Source organism: Citrus clementina, unplaced genomic scaffold (genome assembly GCF_000493195.1).
Source record: "Citrus clementina cultivar Clemenules unplaced genomic scaffold, Citrus_clementina_v1.0 scaffold_7, whole genome shotgun sequence".
NCBI classification, from domain to species: domain Eukaryota; kingdom Viridiplantae; phylum Streptophyta; class Magnoliopsida; order Sapindales; family Rutaceae; genus Citrus; species Citrus x clementina.
The window spans coordinates 3,814,923-3,829,691 of record NW_006262075.1 but is presented as its reverse complement, the minus strand read 5'-3'; the positions used below and the strand labels follow the sequence as shown (position 1 = coordinate 3,829,691).

Genomic DNA, 14,769 nt, shown 5'->3' with positions numbered 1-14,769 from the left:
ACATTGGCACCTGGCAGAATAGGAAAAGCATGCACAGATTTTCACTAAAGCAGATACATCTAAAATTATATTTCATTCTATGCAAATGGCAGTGTATATATATACAACAGAATAAACGGCATTTACATTAACATTCACATCCAGTTGATGGCTTCGCTTCTTGAAACTTTCGTTGAATAAATCAGTAAGAGGAATCTTACACATCCACATCCAGCTAACCTGAGGATCTGCACTTCCACCTGCCAGAGCGTGATCTTCGACTCCCCCACTTCCTCCTACTATTACGCACATCGGACCTTGATGTTGAAAGTTGACCATGGGATTCAAAAGTTTTAATTGGCGTGTTGGCTTTTGGAGACTTCAGTGGAGGAACAGCGTCCGGCTTTCTTGTTGACCCCTGAGGCCTCTCAGCCAGCTGACTTATAATCCTTTCAAAGTTATGCAACTCTTTGTCCGATGCTTGATTATGTATCAGGAGTCCATTGTCCTTTTGCTGTACCTGTGAAGGGTGACCAATTCCATTATAAATAAATGAATAAGGAAAAGCAACTCCGTTTTTTAGTTTAATTAAGCCAGTATAATATTTAGAAGTTCCAATGTTCCCAAAATGAAGGTCCTGTTTGGTATTGATGTGTTTTATCTTTTAAGCTGTAGTTGCTATGAAAAAAAAAATTATAATTATGAAGTAAAAGTTAATAATGTGTAATAAATATGACTTTTAAACAATAAATTTAACAAAGATAGTAAAAATATTATAGATTTTTTCATCATAAAAGTGGTTTATCAAATCGACTTATCTTTCAAGCTACAACAGCTAATGTTTACCCAACACTTTTAGGCATTGCCCAACCTCAACACGAAACAGGGCTTAAATCAATTCACAAACACACCTGCTCACACTAGCTGAGCTTCTTTTACAGCAAGCAAAAGCAGAACATGGAAAGATCAAAGCAAGACCACCAGCAAAATTAAAATGACCGGTCAACAATCCCAGCAAGGGGTAAAATCTCTTGCAGAAGTGGGGCAAAACCTCTTGCAGAAGGTGTCAACAGATCATTCATGGCATCAAGAAAGATTGGGGTTTGATGTAGATAGTGACAAGAAAGATTTCCTTATCAGACAGTCCATGGCATCAATGAATTTCTTTGTGAACAAGGGCTTAAACAATCACAATTGTTACTGGTGTCTTACAGCAGAAGGGAGAAATAGTGATTTGACTATGGAGAGAAGAAAAACTTACAGGCTCACATGAATCCCCAACCCCGGGCTGACTTGGACTTCTGATCATATCAGGAGGAAGGGTCGCCTCTTCACTACCAGGCATAACAAGATCTCCCATGGTACAATCAGATAAATGTTTAGAAGCTATATACAGAGATCTATCTGGCATTTCATTTCCACTTTTGGGAGGAGAAGCAGCATTTCCATCAGAACTGGTCAATGCATCACATGGTACAAGCAAGCTCAAACTATTAATGGAAGAGAACTTTCCAGAATTTTCATTCACTACCTTGTCAATTCGAGTTTTCAATTCGCGAACTTGTGACTGTACCAATTCAATCTTTGAAAGCATTTGCCCCATAGAATTTTCAACATCTCTGAACTTGAGAAATGGCCATTCTTCATTAACCCCAAAGCCATCATTGCCATTGACAGTCTTATTATCTGCAGAATTCACCGCAGGACAGAAGAGTGTGAGTTAAGTAATGTCAGAAGAGTCAATTTCACAGTAACACATCTCAAATTGTAACATGTCCAGGTAACCCAGCTGGTTCGTAAAGCACAATTTTTTTCTTTTTTTGTTTTTAAGAAAACAGAGAGAAAAAATCTTGAATTTAAATCATCCAAAAGGAACATTAGCCAAATATTTGACAAATGCAACAAATACTATATTCGTGTCAAGATCTGCAGAGATAAAATTCATCAGTTCTGTCCATAAACCATTATTTTCATTTTCTAAAATCATAAAAAAACTGGATGCGGTTAAAAAATCTACACCAATGCCAACGTAGGCAACAAAAACTTGTGAAAAGTACACCATTGTCTTTGTTGACAAATACCTTCCAAATTTTGGAGAACCCATTGAGAACACTTTCTATACTGTGAGAAGGTGTTAGGAATTTCATTGGCTAAGCTCAGAAGCAAATTATAGCAGAGCATAACAGATCTGTATTCCAGATTAAAAAATCAAATCACCTCAAGGATAGTAGTTTGGCTGAATAGTCAAGTTTCAAGATATCGATTTCAAAAAGATAAGATGCTTGCTAGTATGAGTTATTTGTTTATTACATGTTTTTCCAATAAGCTATACAATCACTAAAGCTGAAGTTCAAGACAAATTCTTGCTCCTTTACCTAATTCCTGAATTCAATGTCCATACATGCACCATCAGCAATGGACTTCTTATATTCTGGGAGAAAAAAGAAAATAAATAAGGAACCTATTAAACTAATAATTGACAAATAAATATTGCATTAAATAAAGATGTGAATGTCAGACCATGATAGGAGAACAGATTATGGCATGACATGAATGATGCTAGATCAGTCGTCTCTTCAACTCGTTTTCTCCTTTTCCTCTTCATGATTTGATTTCTTCGACTTTGACAATAAAATGGTTGTGACTTTGAATCAAAATCTCCTAATGTTGACTCCTCAAGTTCGACCTGCTTTCTCAGATCATATTCTGCAAGTTCTCTATCATACGTCAGTGCCCGAGACTGAAGTTCCTTAATTTGAAGTTCTGTCCATTTACATCGCCACATAATTGGATGTATAAATTTTCGCCAATGATCTGTCAACTTCTGCTTCCTAAAAAGATCAGAAAAAGACATAAATTAAGTGCATCTATAAAAGATAACTCAAAGATCAAGCAAGAATATACACCCAGAAAGCAATAAAATCAGAACTTCAATTATACATCAAAATGGAATGATGGGCTATTAACAAAAAATTGCCAATGATTTGAAAATCCTAAATCAAAAAATAAACAGATAATTTTTCAGATTTTCTGTTAAAAGTAGGAACCATAGTTTACCCTAGCCTAACTCTTTGTATGCTACTCCAAGCTACCAGATAGAGTAGTTCCCAGTTAAGTTAATTAGAATGGAAAAATATTTGCAACCTAAGGCTGAGACTTGTTTATGACAGAGCAAAATACTCGCAATCGTATTCCAAGGCAACAAACATATTCAAAGCTTGTTTTAAAAATGATAATCTCAAATTCATTAATTTCTAATATAAGACCAAACCTCAAAGGCAATGCCCCATTGTATACATCGAATGCTGACGTCAACACGTTGTCACCCAAAAATGGTGACTCAACTTCAACTTCATTCAAAGTTGAGACATTCTCAGTCCCAGACAAGGTAGCACCAAAAGAACTTGAATTCTCAGTTGTGCTCTGGCATTCTGCTTCAACCAGCTCGTTGTCACCAGATTTAGTACACCCAATAATATCAACCTCCACACCCTCACTTCCATTCTGCACCTTAGCTTTCCCATCAAGAAGGGCTCCCACTTGAAAGGTGTTGTCACCGACATTACTCACACAATTAATAAGCATATTTTCTGGATCTTGGGATGCACTTCCACTGTTCGGCTCAGTAGCAGAAACTTCTGTCACAGTACTTGACTTCCCTTCCATCTCTAAGTTGGGGGCCATATCAATATTACGCAAAATCCGTCCATTCTTTTAAGCAATTACCATACAACACCTATAAAATTAAACTATCACTCAAATTGAAGGCAAATATCATGACCATATAATTTGAAATTAAACAACAAAATAGTAAACAGGTCCAGTCAAAATCCTAAATTAATACTCATAACTAACATACTACTTCTAAACCTCCAACCAGAAGGAATCCAAAACATATCTTTAGCAACTTACAAATGAATTTTACGCACAAATTTATTCCAACCTAACACCAAGTAAACTTTTACGCTAACAAACCTATGGCTGGTCAAACGGATATCTTTAAAATCGAAAATGAAAATTTCAACTAAGGTTCCGAAAGAGCCAACAAAGAGCCTAGCTTTATTACTGGAACTAAACACCAATCTTCCAACAAACATAATATACTTAACAGACTGATAACAGAAACTACGGATTCTTCTAACACTATATCTTTCTAGTGACAGTTTGCCAATATTTATAATTTATTGAAAACCAAAAACCAGAACAATAATAATATCAACAATGTTACACTTACGAAAGGAAAGAGGTTTTAAAAAAAGGAATTGAAGAAAACCCACGAAAAGTAAACTTCTAAAAAGCTGGCTCGCGGGTAAAGAAAAAATAAAAGTAAAACCTAAATTTTAAGAAACGGTAAAAACTCTAAAATCAGAAGAGAGGACCAAGAAAATTGACTTTACCAAGGTATGGTCAAGAGGCTGTGTTGTCGAATTTTTTGATTGGTAGGGGCGTGAGCGAAGGGTCACCACCGGTGCGTAATCCCAGCCGGTGACTGCTTGATGAAGTTTTGTTGTAGACGCAATCAATACGGTGACGTACTGTCCACCAAAAGTAGGATCCATGATCCATCCGTTGTTTCGTTTTGCGCGTGCGCTTTGCTCAGGTCTATCTTTTGGTCAATGATATTTTGGTTGAAAAGTGAGGGTAAAAAAAAAAATCAAAGGTATTTTTCTTTTTTCTTTTTTGGGTTAATTATTTAATTTAAAAGTTTTTGTAATACTAATACTGTACTTTTACTTCAGAAATACATCTGGAAAGTAATGAATGCAAGCTTTATTATGGCTTCCAATTATAAATATCGCTTATATTTGTGAACATAATACTTTACATGTTCACAATTTCAATATAAAATAAAATAAAATTTGATTTTAAATCCTTATTAAAATGTGTGGAAAATTTTAATCAGTTTCACAATTATGTCTGATATGTATCGGAGCAAATTTATGTAATTCATCATAAATATAATGAAATAATAGTTACACTGACTAAAAAGTTTTTCAGCACAAATGAATGTGAAAATCAGGTAAAGGCGGCATCAAGAATTATTATCCATCTCGTACTTGAAAAATAAAAACAGCTTGAATTATTATCCCTCAACATGAAAAATTAAAAAAAAAAAATTTGTTTTCCACCTGAAAGCAAGTACAATCCAGGCAGCAAAAATGCAAAATCTTGATATCAGTGATTTGTGGATCAGACATGCACAATATGGCTCAAAACGTTGCATGACACCGAGAGTTGTACTTAAAAAATATCAGCCCCTCTCCCACCATTAAATTTAACTATATCTGTTCAAACAAATAAACAAGCACAGCTGGAGCGAGAAAATAAACGACATAAAACCAAATAAAACAGCTTATTCACGGGCCATCAAGCTCAACGCAAAGACTTTTTTCCCACATTCACAAGTACTTCGCAAGAGGACTCAAATCAAATCCTCCCCGCAATCTCTCTTCTTCTTTTTTTTTCTTTTTTTTTTTTGTTGGGGGGGGGAGGAAGAAGAGGGGGATTCTCTCTACAAATCATGTAAAACCCAACAGAAAAACCTTCATAAAAATTATTCCCAAAATCAAATTTACACACTTTGTATGGAACAAAATCAAAACTTTCGAATGGCACTGAAGGTTCTGCCTCTAATATCAGCCCCTCCCAGCATTACCATGTCGTTGGTTTCTGAAGTAGCTAAGAAGTGCTTGTGCCTGCAGCAAAATGAAGGCTTGTTTCATAACTTTCAAATGAAGAGAGCGAGAGAGAGAGAGAGAGAGAGAGAGAGAGAGAGAGAGGTGTATTTAAGCAAGAGGTGTACCTTTTCTTTGGCCCTTGGAGTGCCCGATTGTGATAATGCCACCAATGGTGGGACAGCTCCTTCTTGGAGCACCATACTGCAAAACCTACTACTGTTTGTGCAAAGCTGTAAAAGGGCAGCAGCTGCATTTTCTTTGCCTCTTGCGGAACCCAATTCAACAACCTCAACCAAAACTGGGATCCCATTCTCCTGACCTATTGCAACCCTTCCGTCGGGAATAGTAGCAAGATTTGCTAAAACAGCAACTGCCTTATCAACCATCCCAGCTGCTGGGTCCATCAAATCCACAAGGTGCTTCACTGCACCAGCTTGCACAATTCGGGCCTTGTTTTCATGATATATTGATAAGTTAAACAAAGCTGTAGCTGCATCTTTCTTCCCCCTTGGAGTTCCGTTTCCCAGTAGATCAACTAGAGGTCCAATTGCCCCAGATCTCCCAATCTTGATCTTGTTGTCCTCAATCACAGAAAGACTAAAGAGAGTTGCCGCTGCGTTCTCCCTAGCTTCCGGGCTCCCTGTCTGAAGGACATGAATCAGAGGTTCAATTGCATTGGCATTGGCAATTGCACTTTTGTTGTTATCATTAATGGATAAGTTAAGAAGTGCTGTAACAGCATTTTCCTGAATCTTTATTTCACTTGAGTGGAGCAAATCAACTAATATATTGATGGCCCCACAATTTGCTATTACCATCCTATTATCCATGTTGTGCTTGGCAAGTAATCGAAGTTCAGCCGTTGCCTCTCTTTGAGTATCAAGTGATGTGCTCTTCAAGTCCTCAACCAGCTTCCGCACTTGGGTTTCAATGCCAGAGAGATCGGCTCTTGTTTCCGCACCAGAAGTAGAAACTATTCTTGGAACAAACCTCTCTGATGGGCGCCGCCATATCACTTGGCTCCGAGACCGTGTTTCCATCACACGGGATGGGAATTCAGGTTCTCTCCTCATGGTAGTAGCAGGCTGGGATTCTAATTTCCCCTCTCCAGAAGCGTCACTGTGATTTGACAACTCTGAAGTCTCATTGGCATCTCCTTGCGAGAGATTCAAATTAGAAAGCACGCTGGAGGCTGAGGCAGTCCTATTATGGATGTGAGATGACTGTTCTGAAGTATCAATAGTAGCAGGAAATTCTTTTATAGATTTTGACATAGAGGGTTGGCCAATTAACTCCATACTCCTCTCTTCTGAGTTCGAAAACCTGTCTTCAGAACTTGTAAGCGATATTCTAGCAGTATCCAAACCTGGCCCATTTCCAGCAATACCTGAATAGGAAGTCTCTGAGGTAGAATGGGGATGTAATGGAGAGCCTCCCTCCCTTGTATTGTTCGACGAAACTAAGTTCTTAGCAGGCGAATTTGTAGACCGAGTTGACTCGGGCATTATCTGTTGGCTGCCTCTGGTGTGAGGAAATATATGTGAATCCCTTGGTGCATTAGAATCGGCATGCACAAAAAGAGGCGAGGGCTGGTTTAAGCTCACAGTCTTTGTAGGATCAGGCAACTTCACATTGTTTAATTCACACCAGTTTGCAATTAGTGCCTTTACAGTATAATTAGGTATTAGAGTAGTATGAGCTAGTGTCTGACGTGTCTTAGGACAAACAAAGAGGCCAAGATCAATCCATTTCTTGATGAAAGCCCGCTCGTAGGTTTGCCCAGATGCTACAATAACAGGATCTGTCATCAGCTCAAGTGAGAGGGGACAGCAGAAATCAGAGGGTATTGGGACTGGGCTACAGATCTGCGACTGTTTTATCATAACAAGGCGATCATGCATGCGGGTTACAAGAGAAATCATTTGATCCATAAACTCAGCTTCGCCAGCCTTCTCAGCCTGTTCAGCATTCTCCTTCAATTTTTCAAGGGCTACAGCCTCGATCAGAATCTCCTGGTTTGATCTCAAGCTCAGGCTCTCAGCAACTTTTACCAGGATCTCTGAGCTGGGTGCAACACCATCCACTTGATCCCTTATAGCTTCTTTAATGAGGGAAGATGTTTGTTCATACTCCATATGCTTAATTTTCTGGGAGCAGAGCTGCAATTGGTCATCTCAATTGTTAGACAGCATGTATAGAAATCTTTTTTATTATTATTTTTATTTTTATTTTTATTTTCATTTTCTGATAACAAGTTTTTCACCAAATTAGTCCCAGGCACATGCAAGGCCCCTCATTCCAGATGCAAAGGGCAGTTGCCCAACCAATATCCCTGGGGATATCCCAAGTTGGTGGCATGATTGAACTAGGCTGATATTTTGCAAGGCATCTGAACCCAAGTTGAATAGTCAGTCAGGCCAATCCCTAAGGTCCATATTAATGCAATCTAACTATCTCCACTGTAACCAATCAAACCACTAGCAACTAAGCAACTGACTCGTTCATACCCAAAAATTATAAAAAAATAATAATAATAATTCAATCATGTAACAAATGCCTTCTCATAAAATTAACCGGACTTCATGAATCAGAAAACCGAAGGACTATGCTCTCTACATAAAAACTTTAAATCTGATTTCCTGTCGTGAAGTACCTCAAGCGATGTTGAACTCAGTTCACCAGGGAGATACTGAAGAGAAGACTTTAGCTGTAGCATAATATCCAAGCCAGAAGTCCGTATCTTTGACATCAATGATTCAACTTGCAGAACCTGGATATCATGACGACATGAAAAATAATTATTTCATGCAACAAGCATTTTTCTTTGTTTATGTACTTTATTTCTTCTTTTAAATAACCCAAAACATTAGGCATTTATGAAGAGAAGACTCCAAAAATCATAAAACTGCTCACAACTAATATCATTAGGAGTGTCACAAGTTATTCCTCCCTAACTTAAGAATAAGAAGCAAAATTAGAAATTCAAACTGAACAGAGAGAAACTTACATAATATGAAGTATCAAAATACTAATTGATGGCATGAAAAAATGTGAAAAGAGCAACTAATTTGAGGGAAAGGATAAACATGGAACAACAATAGACGAAGAACAGGAAAAAACTGAATCTTTCATACATCTACAGCATACGAAAAAAGAGAGAAGACCTGAGAACAAGGACTAAAAAGGTCATTGCTAGAGCACACCTCACCTCTTCAATGCTATGGTAATAAAGCCTAAATATCCACACTACGCCTGACAAAATATTCGATGGGAGGATCTTAGATTCAGATATTTATTAACTCACTTCCCTACACCCCTTAAACCCCCGGGAAGATTGATGCTCTTGCATTAATGAGGATGGATACCAGAAAGAGAATGAGTGAGCTGCCCTGCTCCAAGGAGGGCTCGCCTACAGTTGCCACTCATGGCAGTGTGTCAGTGTCCTCTCACGCAAAGTAACTTTTTGCAAACAAGAGATTAACTAAATCTCACACCAATCCTCATGTCAGTGTAATCTGTCCCAATAGCTCTTGTCCGATTACAAGAGACTAAGCTAAAAAAGCAACCACATACCATGGGATAATAATTGTATTTATCAAGCAACTGGTGATCATGACAATGTTACTTCTACAAGTTCAACATAGGGATTTCCCCTTAATTTGATGCACAAGATAAATCAATTCAAAATTGCAAAAGCTGTTTGTAACTTACAAAATAAACCCTACTCAACAATGGTTGCCAGTTTTCAATGAGCTCCCTCAACTCGTCAATAGATTGGCCAAACTCTTCAAATGCCTTGTAAAGAACCTCATCAGAAGCTAGATCAGAATCAACAATGGCATCAAGTATTGGCTTCAACAACTTTAATATATCTTCAGCCCTCTGATAATATTTCTTAACTATGTCCAACTTTATGCTGTCAAAAGATGATAAATGTAAGAATGAAGAGATTTTTTTAAGAAGCACTTTCAACAACGATATCTCCATTCCACCTGCATCAATGAAAACACTGTAAACAGTCCCAAAAAGGAAAATGAAGAGTAACAATTACAACATATAAAAATAGATGTGCCATCAAACATAGGAGGATATCATAAATTTTTCCACTGAAACAATTAATCCCCAAAAGTACTAAATTATGGCAAAATAAAGCCAGAAAATAATTATCTAGTTATTGACCTCAAAGTAACATTAGGTGAATCTCATACCAATTTATCCGGTTATGCCCATGAATTGAACTAAGCATATTCGACATCATAAGATTCAAACCAATTTAGAGATTGACTACTTCCAATTTCCCCCCAATTTTTCAATTTAATAACACTAGTCTTAAATTCAATCAGACCATGTCATCCTATTTGACTTCTGACACTTGTTAATATAGACGCATAAGTACATGCAAACCCATCAAGATTTTTGAAGAAAAGAACTTGAAGCATTCTCAGCTGCCTTGCACATTTTTACATTTTGCATTGGTCCAAAATTAAGTTACTAAAGGATCACATCAGCAGTCAAAGATGGTGCCAGAAAGGGAATGGAATGCACCTTCTTAACCAAAAAATTGCAATTTCAAACACCAAAATAATCTTTCTCACGTTACTTTCCTTGGGTAACCATTCTAAGCCACCTTTCTCACACCCACTGACAAAATCTATGCAACCAGACCATGAAGAAATTGAATCCAACGCAACGTTTGCAGGAATCGAAATTCTTCCACTGGCAATACTCTGTGCAGGTCCAAGAACTGGTATCACAATCTCTAAACTTCAAAGAACTGGGAAAAAGGAAATCAAACATTAATGTAGAGAATGAAACTTTTGGCAGCAGATCTCTTAAACAAAAACTTCGTTCAAAATTCATTATATATATTCCAATAACTTAAAAATATAATGTGTGATAAAAAAAGAAAATATGGAAGGATGTAAATTTATGATCCAATTTTCCTTAGTACTATACTACTGCCAGCAGAGTTTGGCATGTCAGATCCTTCACCTAAATTCAGCTGCGAGATCCTTTCCAATGCATATACACATAATTTCACAAAAACCATGATTTTACGCTTATCTAGCTCAATTGAATTATGCCATCTAAAAGAACTCCATCAATTTCCAAAGTTTGCATCTACATTCAAATACAAGCACCTAGAAAATTGATGAGCAAATGCATTCACTTATTTTTTAACATTTGAGTTCTTCATTAGCATATAATAAACCAAATTTATAAATTAGACAGACACCTAAATCTTTCAGCTATTTATTGTCAGCAATAATCTCTGCATGTGTTGCATTCAATATCACACCCTTGCACAGCAAGTCCTAAGCCCAGATGAACAAGAGCTGTAGTAGTTCAGTAGATTAACAGCTAATGGGACCCTGAATTCACATAATTGGACCAGTCGAATTTGTTATTGAGGTAGAATTAAGTATTGCCAACATTTAAGCATTTATTATACCAAGTCTTCCTTTTCCAGATGAATGTGCTCCAGGTGGCTTTATAGTTTATTCCATAAATGATGCATTAATAGGATCTCACTGAATTCTTGTGACATAAAACGTGTTTTAGATTCTCACTTGTTTATATCCAACATAGTATTCCTCTCTAACTTAGTACCTGTGAAGCATAACACAATCAATTTTAACAATCCCAGACCACATTTTTTACACAAGTTAATCATGTTGTTTGCCCTTCTTATCAAATGCTTACTCAGCCACTATTTTTTTTTTTGGTCAAATAAAGAAGGGTAAAGAAATGAGCGGACAATTGGAAAGCTTGGAAAAGATTTCAAACTCATCCATAACACTCATAAATTGTTCTTCAAATGCATAAAACCAATTCATTACAATTCAGCATAGAGAAAAGCCAGTCAACCATAAGTGTAAGAACCATACTTACAATGACGAAAAATGGAATTTTAAATTAAATTTATGACTGAACCTCACATTTTCTCATACCAAATTATGATCCAAGGACAATTAGACAGCGCTGCTTCAAACATTCACAAGCCTTTTAGACTAACATGGATATGATAATTCCTCTGTTGCGTTCTCAGTTTATGCACTACACATTCTCTACTACAGTAAATCCCAGCAAGCAGTATGCAGAAACCTACAAAATCACTAAGACTGCTAATCCCTACTTTCTCTATTGTCCAATTGCTACAACGGCTGTATGAGACAATAACACACGGTCCTAAATCATCAATAAAACTTTCTTTTACTTCCACAATACAAATTGTGATATTTTAAACACATTTAAACCTTTGTACTGTTTATAGGATCAGCGAAATCCACTAATAATTACCATGTAAAAACCTTCCAATTAATTTAAAAAAACCCAAAAAACTCAAATTTTCTGCTGTCTTATTTGATAATTACAAATTAAACAACTGAAACACTGAAATATAAACTACCTCAAGAAGCATATGCTGAGCTGTCGTGCAGACCAGCTAGACCACGGTCATGAAATGCAAGTGACATATATTCAGATCGACTGACTCTGATATTCATCAAATCCAGAATTGATAATTCCGAGAAAGCAAATTATCAGCTTAACGGTAAACGCAAAAGCTAAAGAAATCAACTAGAAAGCAATTGTAACAAATTTTATCAATTTCAAAGTCTAAGACCTCTGCCTAACGATTCTTCTCTCGTACATAATAAATGAATAAATAAATAAACTTAAAGCCTTAAATATTTTGCAGACAATAGTCTAAGAAGAAAATAACAGAAACCAAAAAAAAAAAAAAGAGATGAAACCCTAGATAGATCAAATTAAAGAAACGGAACCTGAATGCAGCAAAATGACGAAAACGATGAGGTTTTTCAGTTTTCGGTTCTCTCCGTCTCTGAGGGAGGACTCAGATTTCAATTTTTTTTTTTTTTTTTTGGTTGGGCTTTTTTTTTTTTTGTACGTTATTTGTGAATATTGGTTGTTTTTTTTTTTTAATAGTATTTGCATAGTTGAAGAGTGGGACATTCTCGTCATTGCATATTTAGTACTGTTTAATTTGATAAGTTAATGAAAAAATTATTGGTATTGGTTGACTGGAATTCGAGAGTTCTTGGAGTTAGAGAAAGATAGCCGCCAAAATAGCCGATTGCCAAAATTTCTCAAGGGCCGTTAGCGAATATATAATGATTTTTGTATAAATAATAAAATAAATCTTCACTTAAAATGGAAACATAATTTTTTATGTAAAAATTACAAGGAAGAATTGTGAATAGTTACTAACAATATTATGTAGGATATAATTCAAATACAACGATAGATTAAGGGCAAAGAAAATGATAGATTAGGGGCTTATTTGGGATTATTTTTAACATGTTTAAAAATAATTTTAAAAAGTTAAAACTTAATTTTTTGTTTAGTAAAGTTTTTTTATAAATTACTTTTCATAAAATTATCCTATCTTATAGTAAAATTTACAAAGGAGATATTGAGTAGTTTTACAAAATCTCATTTTGAGAAATGTTTTTGTATTTATATACTCACATATATTATGACAATTCAAAATTATCCTTATTTACTTAGAAAATATAATTACTAAACTTAAAGAGAATGTTGCTATTACCAAATGATAATTATATTGAGATAACAAAATTTTAAAAAAAAAATATTTTAATTATCAATTATCAATATACACTATAAAATAATATACATATACATACATGCATATATATATATATATATATATTCAACACTATGTCCATATTTAACCTTATGTTCACTTTAGTTATTTGCACTCTTATACTAATTCAACAATAATTATTTACTAAACACATGCAATTGCTTTTAAAATTCATAGTATGCTTGGAAAGAAATTTTAGCAAATATTTAATTGATTCTATTCACAATTAAAATTTCAACAACACAATTGACATCAATTGTTTGAATACTACCAAACTAGCCCTAAATATTTACAAACATTAAATTTCGAATGCTATTGTAAAAAAAATAAATAAATCTACTACTAAGCAAAATATTAAATAACTAATCATTTTCCGAAACGAAATTTTGATTAGTGATAGATACTTTTCATTTCCGTTAATTTCTCTTTTTGTTGTTTAGCCAAGTAAAGAAAGAAGGTAAATTACTTCTTTATAAGCAAAAGAAAAAAAACATTTATTCTTTTCAAATTTGGATCCTCTCCTAACTTAATTTTTCCTAATTCTTGGGGAAGATTTTGACATCTGGTATTTCTAAAATTTTAAGGATAAAATTTAATTTATATACAATTTACCTTGTTAGTCATCCAAAATTTGATGCTTTTCAAAACTAATTAAGGGATTTGTGTGTCATCTTTGTATCTTAAACAAGAGTGATGATACAACCACAAATTTTTGTATAAATTTATCTTGTACAAACTGATATGATATTAATTCATTAGTTAAATGAAAATATAAAATAACAAAAATAAATCATGTGGACCAAGAGATATTTAATTCAACTAATGAATTAACACCACATCTGTTTGTACAAAATAAATTTATACAAAAATTTGTGGCTATATCATTATTCCTTAAACAAATATAAGAATTAAATCTAACAAAATTTTCTCCCCTTTCTTCTTCTCGTAGTTAATAAGAGTCTTAAGTTTCTGAAACAAATTGACCAGGTCAATTTCTACAACAATCACGGAATGATAAGATCAAACAAAGAATGAATAATGGAGAATCAATTGAAATTAAAAGAGAAAAGGGAAAGAAGACAAAATAATAATCTAACAAGATTTTGTCTTTTCTTGAAATTTTTTCTATGTCATTATTTTTCTTGCCTAATATTTATTACAGAAATTTAACTGAGGTGTGTGTGAAGAAGGGAATAGACAAGTAGAGAAAGAATGTATAATTGTAGTTTATCACGAGAGTTTTGAATTCTGTTAGTTTGTAAAATTTGGTTAATGATGTCCGACGTTATTAGAAGATTTCAAGATTTTAATTATTTTGGGTTTATTTGTTATTTTTTTATTTTAATTGGAGTCAATTATGATAGGTATTTAGTCTTTAATTTGCACTTTGTAAATTACTTTGAACACTTTTAATTTGTACATTCATTTCCTAAATTAAAAAAAAAAAGTTTTACTTTGCATGCTCTTTAAAATTTAAAAAAAAAT

The 14,769-nt window shown here is 34.7% G+C and overlaps 3 protein-coding genes across 7 annotated transcripts; all 3 read right to left on the bottom strand.

Annotated features, from left to right (window-relative positions):
- Positions 1-44: 44 nt before the first annotated feature.
- On the bottom strand, positions 45-4,581 carry LOC18035938. Of its 3 annotated transcripts, none has more exons than XM_024180454.1 (6): positions 4,377-4,581; positions 3,251-3,715; positions 2,500-2,810; positions 2,355-2,410; positions 1,241-1,665; positions 45-499 (listed from the first exon to the last, which is right to left on the bottom strand). In XM_024180454.1, the coding sequence occupies exons 2-4, from the start codon at positions 3,661-3,663 to the stop codon at positions 2,355-2,357; spliced, it is 780 nt and encodes a 259-aa protein (XP_024036222.1). In that variant the 5' UTR covers positions 3,664-3,715; positions 4,377-4,581; the 3' UTR covers positions 45-499; positions 1,241-1,665. The 3 variants fall into 3 exon arrangements, with proteins under 3 accessions (XP_024036222.1, XP_024036224.1, XP_024036223.1); XM_024180456.1 differs by lacking the exon at positions 4,377-4,581 and adding an exon at positions 4,214-4,300; XM_024180455.1 differs by lacking the exon at positions 4,377-4,581 and having other exon boundaries at positions 3,251-4,175.
- Positions 215-2,083, bottom strand: LOC112096759. The gene is made up of 3 exons (XM_024180422.1): positions 1,999-2,083; positions 1,241-1,665; positions 215-499 (listed from the first exon to the last, which is right to left on the bottom strand). Exons 1-3 carry the CDS (start codon positions 2,081-2,083, stop codon positions 215-217), a joined length of 795 nt encoding a protein of 264 aa, XP_024036190.1.
- Positions 4,582-5,214: 633 nt separating the features above from the next.
- LOC18035931 (U-box domain-containing protein 4) lies at positions 5,215-12,553 on the bottom strand. 3 transcript variants are annotated; one of them, XM_024180114.1, is made up of 6 exons: positions 12,443-12,553; positions 10,203-10,431; positions 9,369-9,649; positions 8,311-8,427; positions 5,783-7,816; positions 5,215-5,675 (listed from the first exon to the last, which is right to left on the bottom strand). In XM_024180114.1, the coding sequence occupies exons 3-6, from the start codon at positions 9,642-9,644 to the stop codon at positions 5,616-5,618; spliced, it is 2,487 nt and encodes an 828-aa protein (XP_024035882.1). In that variant the 5' UTR covers positions 9,645-9,649; positions 10,203-10,431; positions 12,443-12,553; the 3' UTR covers positions 5,215-5,615. The 3 variants fall into 3 exon arrangements, with proteins under 3 accessions (XP_024035882.1, XP_024035883.1, XP_024035885.1); XM_024180115.1 differs by lacking the exon at positions 12,443-12,553 and adding an exon at positions 12,067-12,376; XM_024180117.1 differs by lacking the exon at positions 12,443-12,553 and having other exon boundaries at positions 9,369-9,573; positions 10,203-10,423.
- Between the last annotated feature and the right edge of the window lie 2,216 nt (positions 12,554-14,769).